At 46.4% G+C, this 14801-nt stretch overlaps 1 protein-coding gene across 3 annotated transcripts; it reads left to right on the forward strand.

Annotated features, from left to right (window-relative positions):
* Positions 1-24: 24 nt before the first annotated feature.
* Positions 25-14026, forward strand: RRP8 (ribosomal RNA processing 8, methyltransferase, homolog (yeast)). Of its 3 annotated transcripts, none has more exons than XR_825193.1 (8): positions 25-254; positions 1414-1783; positions 2006-2465; positions 2556-2685; positions 2815-2921; positions 3005-3101; positions 3329-3512; positions 12575-14026. XR_825193.1 is itself a non-coding variant. In XM_010839133.1 (7 exons), the coding sequence occupies exons 1-7, from the start codon at positions 156-158 to the stop codon at positions 3446-3448; spliced, it is 1383 nt and encodes a 460-aa protein (XP_010837435.1). In that variant the 5' UTR covers positions 25-155; the 3' UTR covers positions 3449-14026. The 3 variants fall into 3 exon arrangements, 1 of the variants encoding a protein (XP_010837435.1); XR_825192.1 differs by having other exon boundaries at positions 3329-12973; positions 13287-13313; XM_010839133.1 differs by having other exon boundaries at positions 3329-14026.
* The last annotated feature ends 775 nt before the right edge of the window (positions 14027-14801 follow it).

Consider the following 14801-nt stretch of genomic DNA (forward strand, 5'->3'; position numbering starts at 1 on the left):
TGGTTTTCGGCACTGCGCCGGCTGCTCTAGCCACTTCAGCTCTCACTCTTTGGTTTCCTGCCCTGTTCCGGCGTCTCTGAGAGGTCTGATTCCTAGAGACGCTGTCTGCACGTGGAGAAGCGCGTGGATCCCGCAACCTTGCGCTCGCCAGCCCCATGTTCGAGGAGCCGGAGTGGGCCGAGGAGGCCCCTGTAGTCGCGGACCTCGGGTCTGTAGCCTTAGGGCTTCGGCCCACGGCAGTCTCTCAAATCAAGGTGAGTGGCCCCACAGGGGTCCTCAGAACAGACTCTGCTGGATTCCGGATCTGGGGCGCGCCGTGTGTGTAATTAGCGGGAGGAGGGCCGCCTGCAGCCTCCCCAAATCCGGAACTTCCAAAAAAAAGTGACTTTGGAACTGAGAGAATTGGTGAGTAGAAGTTAGTGAAGCAAAGAGGGTTTCTTGGAAGGAAAGGCATGTGGAGAGACCCGGGCGCAAGGGAGCATGACACAGAATGAGAGGCAGTGTGGTAGAAATTGGAGGGCTACGTTAGAATATTTGCGCATGTTAAAGATAAAAGCCAATGGAGTCTTTTAGCAGAGGAATGATTTCTTCAGATTTGCGTTTTGAAAAGGTCACTGATTGCCGTGTGGAGATTGGAAAGAGCAAAACTGAATGGCAGTGAAGGGCTGTCAGTACTACTGTTCAAAGGGAGCTAGTGCTGAGGGAGTACTGAGAATCTCCAGGATGAGTAACCCGTCCAGTAGGACTTCAATCCAGAACGGTCTCCCAGACAGTAGACCTCCTTTAAGCCTCTGCCAATGTGAGGGCTACTGCACTTGCTCAGGCTCTTTCTGTCCTTCAGTCAGCCTGTGACATGAAATCTGCCTGCTTTATTCCCTCCTCTTCAACCCCTCGACCCATTGCTGTAATCCCCACCACTGGCCTCTGTCTGCAGCTTGTCCCTTTCAGTGTTTTTTTTTTTTTTTTTTTCTTTCAGTTCTTTACACTACAACTGGAGGCATCTTTAATACACACATGTGTGATCATGTCACTCTTATTTTCAAAAATCTTCCTACTTTTTATAAAAAGGTATTAGCCAGAGGTAGAAACCTGAGATTGAGGGTTGGAACTCCTGGTCACTAGCCTTGGTCCTGTAGCTTGTGGCCTTACAGTGTTTTTCTGGGAACCCCATCACCTCATCTATACAATGAAGAAAGTGAGGTGGGTGGTTTCTCTGCTCTCCAGCCTCCCAAAGGTTGAGATGGCAATTTTGAAAGTTCTTCAGGCCCTGGCAGTCTTCGTGATAAGCTAGGTAGTTGATTGGGAATAATCCAGATGCCTCTAACCAGCATCTGAATGAGGTCCCCATCTCTCTTCTTACTCCCTAGGCCCCATCCATTCTCGCCCCTTCATTCATCCCTTGTTTTCCCCCAGGGCTCCAACCGCCGCCAGCTCTTGGCCACATTACGGGCCCTGGAGGTAGCATCTCTTCCCCAGCAGTCCCCTAGCCTTCCTGACAGTGACTCTGAGGAGGAGGAGGAGGTCGTGGAAACAAGGAAGAAACGCCCAAAAAAGGGCTTGTTTGCTGGTGCGTCTAATGAAGTAGAGGAGAAAAGGAAGAAGAAACGTCACAAACGGGGCCCACCTAGCAGTGACTCCAAGGAAGAGGAAGTGGAAAGGGAGAAGTGCCACAAAGGGGCTCTTCTTGGCAGTGACTTGGCTGAAGAAGAGAAAAAAAAGAGGAAATGCCAGAAACAGATCCCTTCAAATCTTGCCCAGCCTCTGGACAGTGTTGACCAAACAGGTAGTATATGGGGATGATGAGGGCTGGGGGTATGGGGATCAGCTGATCCTACATATAACAGAGTTCCTCTGCCACCAGTAGGTTTGGGGTTAGGGAATAAGTACTTTCACGTAGACCACAGTTTCTGTCTTAGGGACGGGGGTATGGCCAGGGTGATGTGCTAAGCCTCTGAATTCAGGGCATCTTGCTCCCAAGTATGCCTTTCTGTCTCTCTCTCTTCAGGTTCTAAAGCTTGGAATTCTAGTGCTACAAGTGATCCCACCAAGCCAACCTGTGAGACCCCTTCCTCTAATCCTCCCCATACCTTGAGTCGCAAGCAATGGCGGAACCGGCAGAAGAACAAGCGTAGACAGAAGAACAAGTTTCGGCCATCTCAGCCACCAGAGCAGGCCCCAGCCCCAGCCCCAGCCTCTGCAGAGGAGGCAGAGGTGCCTTCTGCCCCCAGTCCAGACAACCATGGAGCCCGGGCAGAGGCTCTTCGAGCTCGCATGGCCCAGCGTCTGGACGGTGCCCGGTTCCGCTACCTCAATGAACAGCTGTACTCAGGGCCCAGCAGTGCTGCGCAGCGCCTCTTCCAGGAAGACCCTGAGGCCTTTCTCCTCTACCACCGTGGCTTCCAGAACCAAGTCAAGAAGTGGCCACTGCAGCCGGTAGACCGCATCGCCAGGGATCTTCGCCAGCGGTTAGTGAAAATTGGGTGCTGTGAGAAGCTAGGTGTGTCAGTCCCAGGCTCAGACTGGACCAGTGAGCTCTTCCTCCCTTCCATTCCCAGGCCTGCGTCCCTGGTGGTAGCTGACTTTGGCTGTGGGGACTGCCGCCTGGCTTCAAGTATCCGGAACCCTGTACACTGCTTTGACTTGGCCTCTCTGGACCCCCGGGTCACTGTGTGTGACATGGCCCAGGTAAGCCCCTCTCTCCTTCCACGGAATGCACTCTGCTCACCCTGCATCCTTGTGTCTACTCCTAGCATTCAGTGCTGGCTTTCTCCTTCGCATAATGTGTGCTTAGTACAACATTCTCACTCTCCACAGGTGCCTCTGGAGGATGAATCTATAGATGTGGCTGTGTTCTGCCTTTCACTGATGGGAACCAACATCAGAGACTTCCTGGAGGAGGCAAATCGAGTGCTGAAGCCAGGGTAGGTGCTCCCAGGACACAGATGCATGACTGTGCACATGGCGCGTGTCAGTGTACTTACCCAGAACTTTCCGTCCTTCTCAGGGGTCTCCTGAAAGTGGCTGAGGTCAGCAGCCGCTTTGAAGATGTTCGGACTTTTCTGGGGGCTGTCACCAAACTGGGCTTCAAGGTCATCTCCAAGGTGAGGACCCCAGGAAATCTGTCCTGTTTTTGTCACATGTGTGGCCCTTCAGGCTAATAATGGTGTTCAGGAAGGAGGTCATTGTCAGACACAGATGTTTGCTCCTTGAAGGCTTGAGTAGTGGGAGAGAGCTGGGAAGCTTTCTGAGCAGGGGTGGGGCCTGGACGGAGGTGATTTGAAGAGCTGGGGTGAGGACTTAGAGCTCACTGGGTCTTTTCTGTACCTAGGATCTGACCAACAGCCACTTCTTCTTGTTTGATTTTGAAAAGACCGGGCCCCCTCGGGTAGGGCCCACGACTCAGCTCTCAGGCCTGAAGCTTCAGCCTTGTCTCTACAAGCGCAGGTGACCTTTGGAGCCCCCCTTGAACGAGGAGGCAAATCTTGAACTCCAAACTCAGTACTCTGAAGACTGTATCCAGCCAGACTGTGACCTGGGGCCTGGTACCACCCTTACTCCATCTCAAGAAGAAAATGTAATGAAACTCTCGGCTCAACCCTGATGTAAAGAAGGCTTCTTGGTTCTAGGAAGCATAAAGTCGTTAGGGCTAGCTACAGAGTAAGGAGTTCATTGTGAGAACACAGGAGTATGTGGGAATTATGGATCCCCTCAGTGTCATGGAAACTACATGGTTTGGAATTCAAGGCATCTCTGGGTTTGGTGTTTGTTTCCATCTCTCAGAAGCCATATGAGCTTTCTGTCTGAGCATCTCCACTCTCTGTTCTAATTTTCCTGTTGGTACATCAGATCCCTCTGCTCACCCAAAGCTTCTACAAAGCGTTAGTCTGCTCGGGCCTTTAAGGCCGCAGGCAGGCATTGCTTCTTGGCTCTAGGGCAGCTTGGCTCTAGAGCAAGTACAGCAGCCCTCACATCAGCAGAGGCAACTTGGCTGTTGTCCACCAACATCATCTGGACGTCTCGGTCAAGATGGTTTGATTGTCCCTGTACTGAGTACTTTTTTCCCCTGATTGTCATCTCCATCTTTGGAGCTGAATGGCCCCAACCTTCCTAGCATCTGTTGTTCTGTTGGGCCCTGGTGTTTGTCTGGCTGAGAGCACAGATATTGGAATCAGGTTGGCCTGTCATTGACTGCTGAGAGCCTTTTACTCTTTGAATGTCTTGCTACTCACTTGGTAAATGATAGAATTACTGACTCAGGATTGTTGTATGGGTTAATGAGGAAATCTGTAGCCAAGGCTGGGCACGTAGGAGATGCTCAGTAACTGTTGCTGTGGCTGTTGTGTGTTGCAAACCTTACTGTTTCTAAAGACCTTCCCTAAGCAGGATTAGGGGTTGAAGAGTAAAGGATGAATTTGTTGATTGAGGAAGACTCTGGGAAAGCTCAAGATAAGCCTTTCAACAGCCTTATTTTATAAGATTTTTAGAGATTCTTAATAGATTGTGAGCAGTTCTTTGAGTGGGGGTGATGTGGGAGCTGGGTCTCTATAAATCACAACTGATTGATGCCATTTGGGGTGGGGATTGGCAGAAGAATGTGTCTGTTGTTTCTGCCTTGCAGTGGGCCTAGATCAGCATATACTAGGCCAAACTATGGGCAGAGAAGACTAGTTCTGGGAGAAGATGACTGGGATGACAAGTCCTTGGCCTCTTCCAAAAGACATCTGCCGTGGGCCCAGGTATAAAGATACAGTCTGTTCTACCTATTTCTAAGGGCTTCCCTACTGGCTCAGACGGTAAAGACTTATTTCCAAGAACAAGACCTGAGAGGAACCACTGGCACACAGGTTCCAGGACTCTGCACCAGTTGAGTGCCTCCAGTAAGCGGGTGTTTTGAGGCAGGTTGTGCAGGCCAGAGGGCATGTTTGGAGGCTGGGCTGTGAACCATCCAGCAGACACTGTTCAGTACCTCTGCACGTGCTTCTCGCTGCCGAATACTCATCTGACTAGCAGAGTCTTACTCATCCTTCCAGACAGCCTAGTTGTTTCCTACTCCATTACTTCCAAAGCAGAACTAATTTCTCCGTCTGCATTCTCAAAGCACTACAGGAAGAGGTCAACTGCAACATTTAAATACTGTGTGGCGATTGTTTTGTGCATTAGGCTGCAGTCTTCTCAGCTCATATTTATCTTTGTATTTCCAGAGCTGGTCACTTGAGATCCATCTAAGGAGGTGATAAAGATGACAGGGTTTGTGGAGCAGTGAGAAGCAGGGGTGTTGCAGGAACCCAGGTTTGGCCAGATGATGAGGTCACTAGTGACGGTGCAAGGAGTGGGCAGGTGGGAGAACTTCAGCTAGGAGGACTGGTGGGGCATTGAGGCTTGGTGAGAGGAATTCTGAAGCAGATCTTGGGTTTCTGGCTTAAGCGACTGGTTGCGCTGGTGACGCCATTCAAAATGTTGGGATTTTGGTACCTAGATGATGATTTGGAAGCGGGACATAAACTCAGCAGCCAGGGGAGGTAATTCAAGTCATCGTAATAGATAAGATATCCAGAGTAAGATAACGAGAAGAGAAAATGGCTTGGAATAGAACTCTGAGGAGCATTTAATGGATAAGTAAAGGAAAACGAACCAGTAAGGGTGACAAGAGAAGGTGGGGCCAGAGATGGAGTAAAACCAGGAGAGTGGGTTTCTTAATGTGGAAGGAATGGGAAGGTTTTAGGCTGTTGGATGCTCTTGAAAGGTCTGTTAAAATTAGAGAAAGGTCAGATTGTGGCAGGGAGAGGATTTCTGCTTAATGTTGAGGGGTTTGAATTTATAGTGGTATTATTCATGAATGTGTAGTTACACCAGTTGGCCCAATGTTGTGGTTATCTCTGCCTGCTCAGGAATCTAGGTGTAACTGTAGGAAAAATGAGTACTAAGGGATCATCCAGAGTTGAAACCTTACCACACAATTGAAATGAAATTGAGCAAAGGAGTTTCAGACCATTCACAAATTAGTAATGTCTATGCTGGGCCATGGAACTTTGTAGAACAACTGAGTGGAGTGAAGACAGGAGTAGGTAGTTTCACTGAGGGTAATTAAAAAAGTAACCTGGGAAGATGGGAGGCTGTGGTCAGAAACTGGAATGTCTAAATAGTTCATACTGGAAGCAGAGCAGACCCAGGCAGTGGCCAAGTTTAAGAGTGTAGTTACAGGAGTGAGTGCCTGAGAGGAGTGCATGGGAGGTTGCCTGGAGATTGATTATTGCATGGGGGGCTCAGATATTGGGAGTGGGTCTGCATGGACTTTGAAGTTCTCCAAGATGATGACAGAAGTTAGCATGGAACAGTGCCAATGTCTTGAACAAGGGGACAGATTCAGGAAATCTGCAGACATAGTAGGAGAGGCCGGATAGCACAAATTCAGAAGGACAGAGGGTCACACAGCCTACTAGAGAGACTTCTGTTTGGGGGATGATGTGAGGCTGGTGAGTGCCAGGCAGCCAAGACAATACCCTGACAGTTGTCTCCAACTTACCGGGATCCTCTGGGGATTATAGGGGCAACTGTTGTGGCAGCTTCGTGGGGTGGGAACCTCTTGGGATCATGGGGAGGCAAGCTGTAAAGTCTAAGGACATCTGCCTCATTATAGAACATACATCACCTTTTTACAGTGTCATAGCCCTGTTTCCTCCCAGGTGTTACGTATATTCCTAGATCTTGATTAGTTTTTCCTGTTTTGTTATCATGCTCAACAGGACAGCTGGGGTCTGCCTTCCTCCCTCTCTTGCTTTCCTTCCCTTACTTAAAATTTGGATTCTTTCTTTGCCTGTTCTGGCTCAAGCCACCTGAATAAACATCTTTCTGGGTCTGACTCAGGCCCCCGACTCCCCCTATCTCAGGCCAGCCTCCACCTGCTTTTCCATCAATTCTGAAAGCAGGACTTCTGAGTCTGGGTCATCGCTGCTCCATTATCAGCTTCAGGACCATCTCTCGTTCAAGCCTGGGCTTTAGTGTCTGATACTGAGAGCCTAGACTGAAGAAAGAACAGTGTATACTCCCTTAAGAAGAAGCAGCATACCAGCTGTTTAAGGAACAATGAGATCAGTTTAAGGTACAATTTGAGAATAGGATGAAGGAGTGGCAGTCATAGTAAGAGGTAAATGAGAGTGGGAAAGAGCCTAACTGGAGACTCCACTGGGAGCATTCAGGAAGCTTGAGGTCTTTATTCCTAAAGCCAAGAAATGGTACACCTGGAGTCTGATTCCTGGCCTGGAAATGCAGAGGGCAAGCAGAGGCTCACTTTCAGTGGTGGAGCCCGGGGCATGCTGCTGCTTTTGCATTGGTCTGTGTTCTAGAATTTGCTGAGGTGAACAATGCAGGAGTGTATCCTGTGCACTTTGTAGCAGGGGAAGCATCAGGTGGTCTAGAGTGCTGTCCAGTAGGACCATTGAAGAGGTAAGGAAGCACAGAGAAGTTAGGAGTGTGCCATCTGGACTAAGGAGGGAATTGTAGGATACCACCCAGAATAAAGCTGCACCCACCAGGGTAAAGGGGACTGTAGAAAAAGGACAGCAAGATGGCCCCTTTAAATCTGTGAGGCCCATGGGACCCAGAAATATCCAACTGGGCAAAAGCTGTCTTATCCCCTTCCTTCTCTGCAGTTGGGCCCAGAGCAGTCAGCAGCTATTAGGCACAGAGGAGGTGGGAAGAGCAGAGAGCCTAGAGATCACCCCCCTGCCCTTCTCCAGTGCAGGCTTCTTGAATTTAGTGGGACAGAGCTGAGAGGTGAAAACAGCTAAAGCCAGAAGAGGTACAGATTATTTATTGTTACATAGGATTAGATGTTGTAATCACTTGAGATTGGGTTTGTATCTTATACTGATCCTAAGAATCTGGAACTGAGAATGAGCCGTAAGTCACAGGCTTGCCACAGCTTTTCTCTGAATGAAAAAAGGTTGGAGGGGTGGTGGGAGACAAGAATACAGTTGGGTTTGGATAGCAGTCTGTGCTCATGCTTCCTCAGCATCCGTTTCAGAGGTTGACTACCCCTGCAGGCACTGTTGTGCTCCAGCTTTTGTTCTTGTAACACAGTCCTAAGGGAACACAGTCCCCAAAGAAACAACATGATCTTGGCGGAGACACAGCTCAGCTCCAGTCACTCAACCACTTACATAATTGCACAAAGTCCTTTACAGGTTTTCACAGAGACCTCTAGGTTGTCCTCCATCCCCGGTGACTTCCCAGGCTGGCCAGCTGGTTCTGACTACTACAGTCACCACATTACCAATCCATTTGCTTCCACTCCTGTTCCCAGAGCAATTCATTTGCGGCACAGCCAAGTGAGCCTTTTTAGAATGTAAGTCAGATATATGTCACTTCTCTGCTTAAACTCTTCAATGGATTCTCACTGTTCTGAGAACGAAAGGCAGACTCCTTTCCAGGGCCTAAGTGATCTTGCCGAGGCCTCCCTCTCCAACTGCATCTTAATCCACTCCTTCCACATGAAAAACTTTAGCTGCACAGGCTTTCTTTTCATTCCTCAAGCGTTCCAAGCCATTTCTACTTCTGGTTCTTTATAATTGCCACTTCGCCTTCCCAGGGCACTTTTCCCTGGTGAGTTCATTTTCATCTTCCAGATCTTCACACTAGCATCACGTTTTCTGTAAAAAACAGGCTAGATCTCACCAGAATGTCCTTTTCCTGGACACATAGTTAAATTACATTTCCCAGCTCCTTGCCTCAAGGTGAGGCTGTGTGCATAGTCCTTCCGGTGGAAGGTAAATAGAAGTGATGTTTCACTACCAGACAGGGCAGTTAAAGAGTGGATGAACCTTCTCTGTATTCTCCACCCCTTCATCTGCCTTTCAAGGTGACCTTGATGCAGGTGTTTTGAAGATGGAGTCAGAGAATAGACCTCTGGATGTTTGAGCCCCGGCTTAGAGGAAAATTGCTTGACCAAGAACATCCACATTGGTTTTTACAAAGAATACCCTGTTTTGCATTAATTTAGTGAGTTTGGGGACTGTTACAGTCGTTAGCATTATATGCCCTGGCTAATATATCTTCTCTGGACATCCTGTCCACCTTAGTCTTAATCACAAAACAAGGAAACCCGTGTTTCCTTCAGGGTGCTTCAGACATTTAATTATTTTACCAGATGCCAGTTTACACTATCCCTTGTCCTATTAATAGGATTGGGGAAAAAATGCTCACGTGAGGAAATTGAGAGAATGATTTTACCAGTTACATTTTGATTGTGAGCTCCCTCCCCCCCCCCCCACCAAAAAAAAAATCCTCCTAAAGAATATCTCAAGTTAGATTTTTCATCTCATAAGACTAGAAACCTGATGGTTGTTGGCATTGGCTCAGGAATTCAAGGATCTTAGCAGTTAGGTCTGTGTGGTTCTCTTGGTCTCGATTCTCATGGTCACAATAGACACCTTGTGATTTGATTAATCAGGAACACCCTACTTAGCCTCCTCAGGAGCCTCACAGATTGCCACAGTCCCTGTCTTTTTGGTCTTACTTCAAGGGTCCTTCTACATTGTTAATACTCTGGTGTAAATATGTTCCATTATTCCCTAGAACATGACTGAGATCAGTCTGAAACACTAACATTTTAAATACATTTGCCTTCCCCACCCCTTCCCACATCTCAGTGACTTGTCAGCAGCTCCTCCAGTTTAAGGCTGTTCTCCCTCTAGCTCAGTGGGGGTGGGGAAACTCACGGTTCTGTTTACTTCACTCATTCTTTACCCCTCTGTCACTTCTAGGATTGGGATGGGGAAGGGTATATTAGAGGCAAAAAGGCTAAACTTTTGGTTTAGTTTGGCTTTATCAGTGTGTTCTACTAAGACAAGCATTTAAATGTTGGTTCAGTGTGTGAGGTGTTGGGATTCTTTGGAGCCACCCCCTGCCCACTGGGGGCTTTTGCACTAACTGGCTCTGGTTCCCTCCTTAAGATACTCATCCCACACCCCTCAGCTTCTGACCCTGACAGTGTATCCATAGCCTCCTAGTGCTAAAGAACCTCACCCTGGCCGGCAGCCCTCCTGAGAGAGGTCTCAGCAAACATCTTAAGAGTGGTTACCTTTTTGGGAGCCCCCAGGAAGCTCCCACATGTTTGTCCAGCCAAAGGGCAGAAGTGCAGCCCGACTAGCATCTGACTCCTCTCCCCTCTCCCTGCTGCAGCTAGCCTGACTCTGACCTCTCCATTCTCTCTGGCTCCAGACCCTTTTAAGTGTCTTGGGTTACTTTCTCCCAACAAGTCTCCACCCCAGTGGCCTTGTTGGAACTGGGGCTGTACGTTTCTGAGTGCAGCAAGCCTCCCGCTAGAGAATGTGATGCTGAATGAATATAAGGTCTCTCCCTGTCATGGGAATACAAAATGACTACAAGTGGTCCTCTTAGAGCCCTCCTCACCTGATTGAGGATAGAGGGAACAGCCCTACTTCTTTACCTTTCAGGGGGACGTTCTCTCTATTCCTCCAAATTCCCATCAATCAAGCTGGTATTTCTAACTTCATGTACGGTAGGAGGGTTAGTGAGCTCTGGATCAGCTTTATTATCTAAGAGTAAATCCTATGTTGGGCTTCCCCAATGGCTCTTCATCCACCTGCAATGCAGGAGATGTGGCAGGAGCTGCAGGTTTGATTCCTGGGTCAGGATCCCCTGGAGAAGGAAATGGCAACCCATTCTAGTATTCTTGCTTGGAAAATCTCATGGACAGAGGAGCCAGGCGGGCTACAGTCCATGGGGTCACAAAGAGTCGGACATGACTTAGTGACTGAACAACATATCCTATATAGATATATCTAGGGCCTTTATTTAATATCCCCTTATTGTGCCAGTATTTTTAAAAAATATTTATTTATTTGGTTGTCTCGGGTCTTAGTTGTGGTGTAGGGATCTTTCGTTCCGGCTTCTCTTTAGTTGTGGCTTGCGAGTTTAGTTGCCCTGCAGCATGTGGGATCTTAGTTCCCCCACCAGCATTGAACCCATGTTCCTTGCATTGGACGGCAGATTCTTAACCACTGGACCACCAGGGAAACCCTTGCACAAGCATTTTTATAAAATGTGAATTGTTCTTGTGTGTGTGCTTAACTTACAGAGTACTGTCAACAAATTTTGTCTTATGTCTTACTTTTTTCCTTCACTCAACTATATTTTTAATATCTATCTGTTTATCAGGGCTCAGTCAGGAGAATAGAAACCACACTAAGTGTTTCAAATAGAGGATATTTAATGCAGAGAATTGATTCCTAGTGACAAAAGCCAAGTCAAAAGAAAATGCTTGATGTAATTAAAAATTGAGAACTGGAGAAATCAGATACTGTCCAAAGGCCTGGGAAAACCAAGCGGAAGAAGCAATGTGATTATCAGAAACCAGGAGCTCAGAGAAGCGGCCGCTTTTGACTGGTCAATACTCAGACTTTGGTGGGGGAGGCTCCCTCGACATAACCTGGCCTTGAAGGTGGGGGCACACGGTCTGACTCTTCTCTGGCTGTCACGCCAGAAACTGATCTGCTGCTGGTATCTCAGAAGTGTAGCGAAGCTGCTGCAGAGTGCAGAAGAAGCCGGTAGCCAGAGCCAACTGTCTGCAGCTGAAGTACGTAACAGCAGCTGGAAAACAGGAATGAAGACCCTCCCCCCTGTGTTTCACTTTCAGTTTCCCTTTATGACATCTCTTTGGCAGAACGTAATGGAACCACCTGGCAGTGGATTCTGGGAAATACAGTTTGCAGAGTCACAGCTGCAGCAACACAACTCCAGAGTGTGTATGTGGGGGTTGAGAGGGAGGTGTGTTGCAGAGGGGGATACAGACAGTGCAGGAGCCAAAAGAAAATAGATAAATAACCAGAGCATTCCATGTATTAATAGCTGCTCATACATCTAGATTGTTGTTTCTGTCAGCTCTGAAGTTTTTCCTAATAAGCATCCACCATAGTGAGCTTATCCATTCTCCTGGTTGCCTCAAATTCTTTGCCATCTGGATAAATTAAAACCCTTGCAGTTTAGGATTCTGAGTACAAAATGAGTTCCCCCAGTTATATGCACTCTGAGATTTGGGAGGTAAGTGTCATGTTCCTGCTGCTTGGCTGTTGCCAGAGGCAGGTTTAGATGTTGGGCTTTCTGCAGCAGCATTTGCATCGAAGCCAAGGACAAAAGGATGCATACTGTAGTGGCTAAAGTTCAACGTAGAACTGGAGGTTCAATAGGTAAAATAAATCGACTTTGTACAAGTTTGGCTTTGATGGTTAAGAGGGAAAATTATTGGAAGGATATCATAAGTTACTCAGAGAACTAATGGAAAGTCCAGGGAGTGAGGCTTAGAGAACAGACAGGAGCCAGGGGAGGATGAACAGCTGCAAAAACTAAGGTCAACTTTAGAGTCATCATGGTTAGGATGGCATTGCTGGCACCATTGCTACTTGACTTTTTTCCTCACTCTTGTCGGTACATAGAGTGATGCTGAGAATTGCATTTCCCTCTAAGTTCATGGCACTGTTAGGATTGGTTCATGAAAGGCCCCTCTCCCATTCTTTGTTATTTTGTTTGTTTCCTTTATTCCCGATTCATACTTCAGTTTCTCTTATAGCTTCACAACATATTTGTTGTGTTCGCCTGGACACCTGTGTATCCTTGGCAAAATAGATGGTGGTTTTGGTATATGTGAGTTTTGGCAGAGACTGCCAGCTGATCCTCACACCCATTTTCTTCTTTGTGGGAAATCAGCTGGACTCTTTCCCAGCTTCCCTTATTCTTAAGTGTGATCAAGTGGAAGATAGTAGAACTAAGGTGTGCTATTCCTACGACCTGGGTCCTTAAATTTTCCTATGCATGGTCCCCCATGTTATTTCCAATTTGGCCTTGGAGCATACGACCTTGAAAGCTACACCTTGAAAGAGCCAGAAGATGGAAGGAGCCTGAACACCACTTAGAGGAGAGCCACCCACCAATTGGGAGCATCTGTTCTGGATGTCTCGTGAGTGAGAAATAAATTTCCATCTTTTTCAGCCAGTGACTAGTGATGTTTCTTTAAAATCCCTTTTAATCGAACACATCAGAAAAGTAAATAAAACAGGGCCCTAAAGAAAAGTAAACAAAAATGTTAAGCCTAATGGTTTATCACAGGCCAGTGCCCAGGTAGGCACCACCTAGACTGAGAAATGAAGTGCTGACAACACCCAGAAGCCTCTTTTATGTCACCTCCCAAACGGGAGCAGCTTTCTCTCAACATTACAGAATTGCCACCATCCTGACTTCCAGAACACTGATTTCCTTGCTTTTCTTTATAGTCTTATGGTTGAGCTGTTTAGTTGCTCAGTCGTGTCCAACTCTTTGCATCCCCGTGGACTGCGCACCAGGCTCCTCTGTCCATGGGATTCTTCAGGCAAGAATACTGGAGTGGGTTGCCATTTCCTTCTCCAGGGGATCTTCCTGACCCAAGGATCAAACCCACATCTCTTATATCTCCTGCACTGGCAGGAGTGTTCTTTACCACTAGTGCCACCTGGCTGAAATACAACCAGTTTTTGTATGTTGACCATGGAGCAGCACCCTTGCAAAGTAACCTCACTTACTCTAGTGATTTATCTGTATTCTTTTATTTTTCTACACATATTATCCTCATAATATGTGATTATCATATCAGTTTATTTCATGCTTTCTAATTCTGTATCATTTATTCTTAGCCATGATGTACTCCAGGAGGTCCATCACTGTGTTCAAGTGATGTTGGTAGAAATCTTTGAATCATTCTCAGACCTGAAGGAAGAACTTTCAGTGTTTCATCACTGGGTGTGATATTTGAAGTGAGATTCTGATTAATGGATGTCAGATTAATAATATGCTCTACTTGCTGTTACTTGTATTATGAATCGAATTTTGAATTTTGTCAAATGCTGCTTCTGAATTGAGATGATCATATATTTTTAAAAATTCTGTCCGTGTAGCAAATAAAAGATTTATTTATTTATTTTATATGTGAAATCAACCTTAATTTTTTGGAATAAAATCAACTTTGTTGATTACACCCATTTTACATATTGGTAAAATCAGTTTGATAATATTTTGTATAGGACTTTTTAATCTGTGCTTATGTGTGAACATAAATGATCAGATCAGATCAGTCATGTTGCAATCTTCCTTTTCCCACACAATGCAGTGTTTTTAAGTTCTTTTCATATTGTTCTATGTACTATAACTCACTTTTAACACCGTCTTCAAATGTTCTAATGACTTCCCATCTTATAGTAAGAGTTCTTACTATAGCTAAAAAGGCCCTGTCTTGTTTGGATTCCAGATAGCTCTTGAACACTCACCGCCTTTACACACACCCTTCCAGCCATACTGTCCATTTTGCTATTTATTGAATATTCTGGGTATGCCCCTGCTGTTGCATTATTTCATCTATCTGGAATATTATTTCCACAGATATCTTTATGGCCCACTTCCACACTGTATTCAGGTCTCTGTTCAAATGTCAGTCTATCAGATTAACCCTGTAGCCAATACTTCTTATTTTTCCTCCCAGTACTTTCTACTGCCTTAACTCTGCTTAGTGTTTCTTCACCTTTTAGATTACGTATTTATTTGTTTATGTAGTTACTGTGTATTTCCCTGCACTTCCAAGAGAGCAGGGACTTCTCTTATTTAATACTGTATCCCTGATAGTACATACTTGCATCCAATATCTGTTTAGTGTTCCAGTGTGTATCTGTTTAGAACATTTAGCTTAGCCATTCCTCTAAAGACCTTTAGATTATCCAAGTCCTTGTGACTACAAACATTTTGGGGAAGGATTTTCTTAT

This window comes from Bison bison, unplaced genomic scaffold (genome assembly GCF_000754665.1).
Source record: "Bison bison bison isolate TAMUID 2011002044 unplaced genomic scaffold, Bison_UMD1.0 scf7180017864112, whole genome shotgun sequence".
Classification (NCBI taxonomy): Eukaryota; Metazoa; Chordata; class Mammalia; order Artiodactyla; family Bovidae; genus Bison; species Bison bison.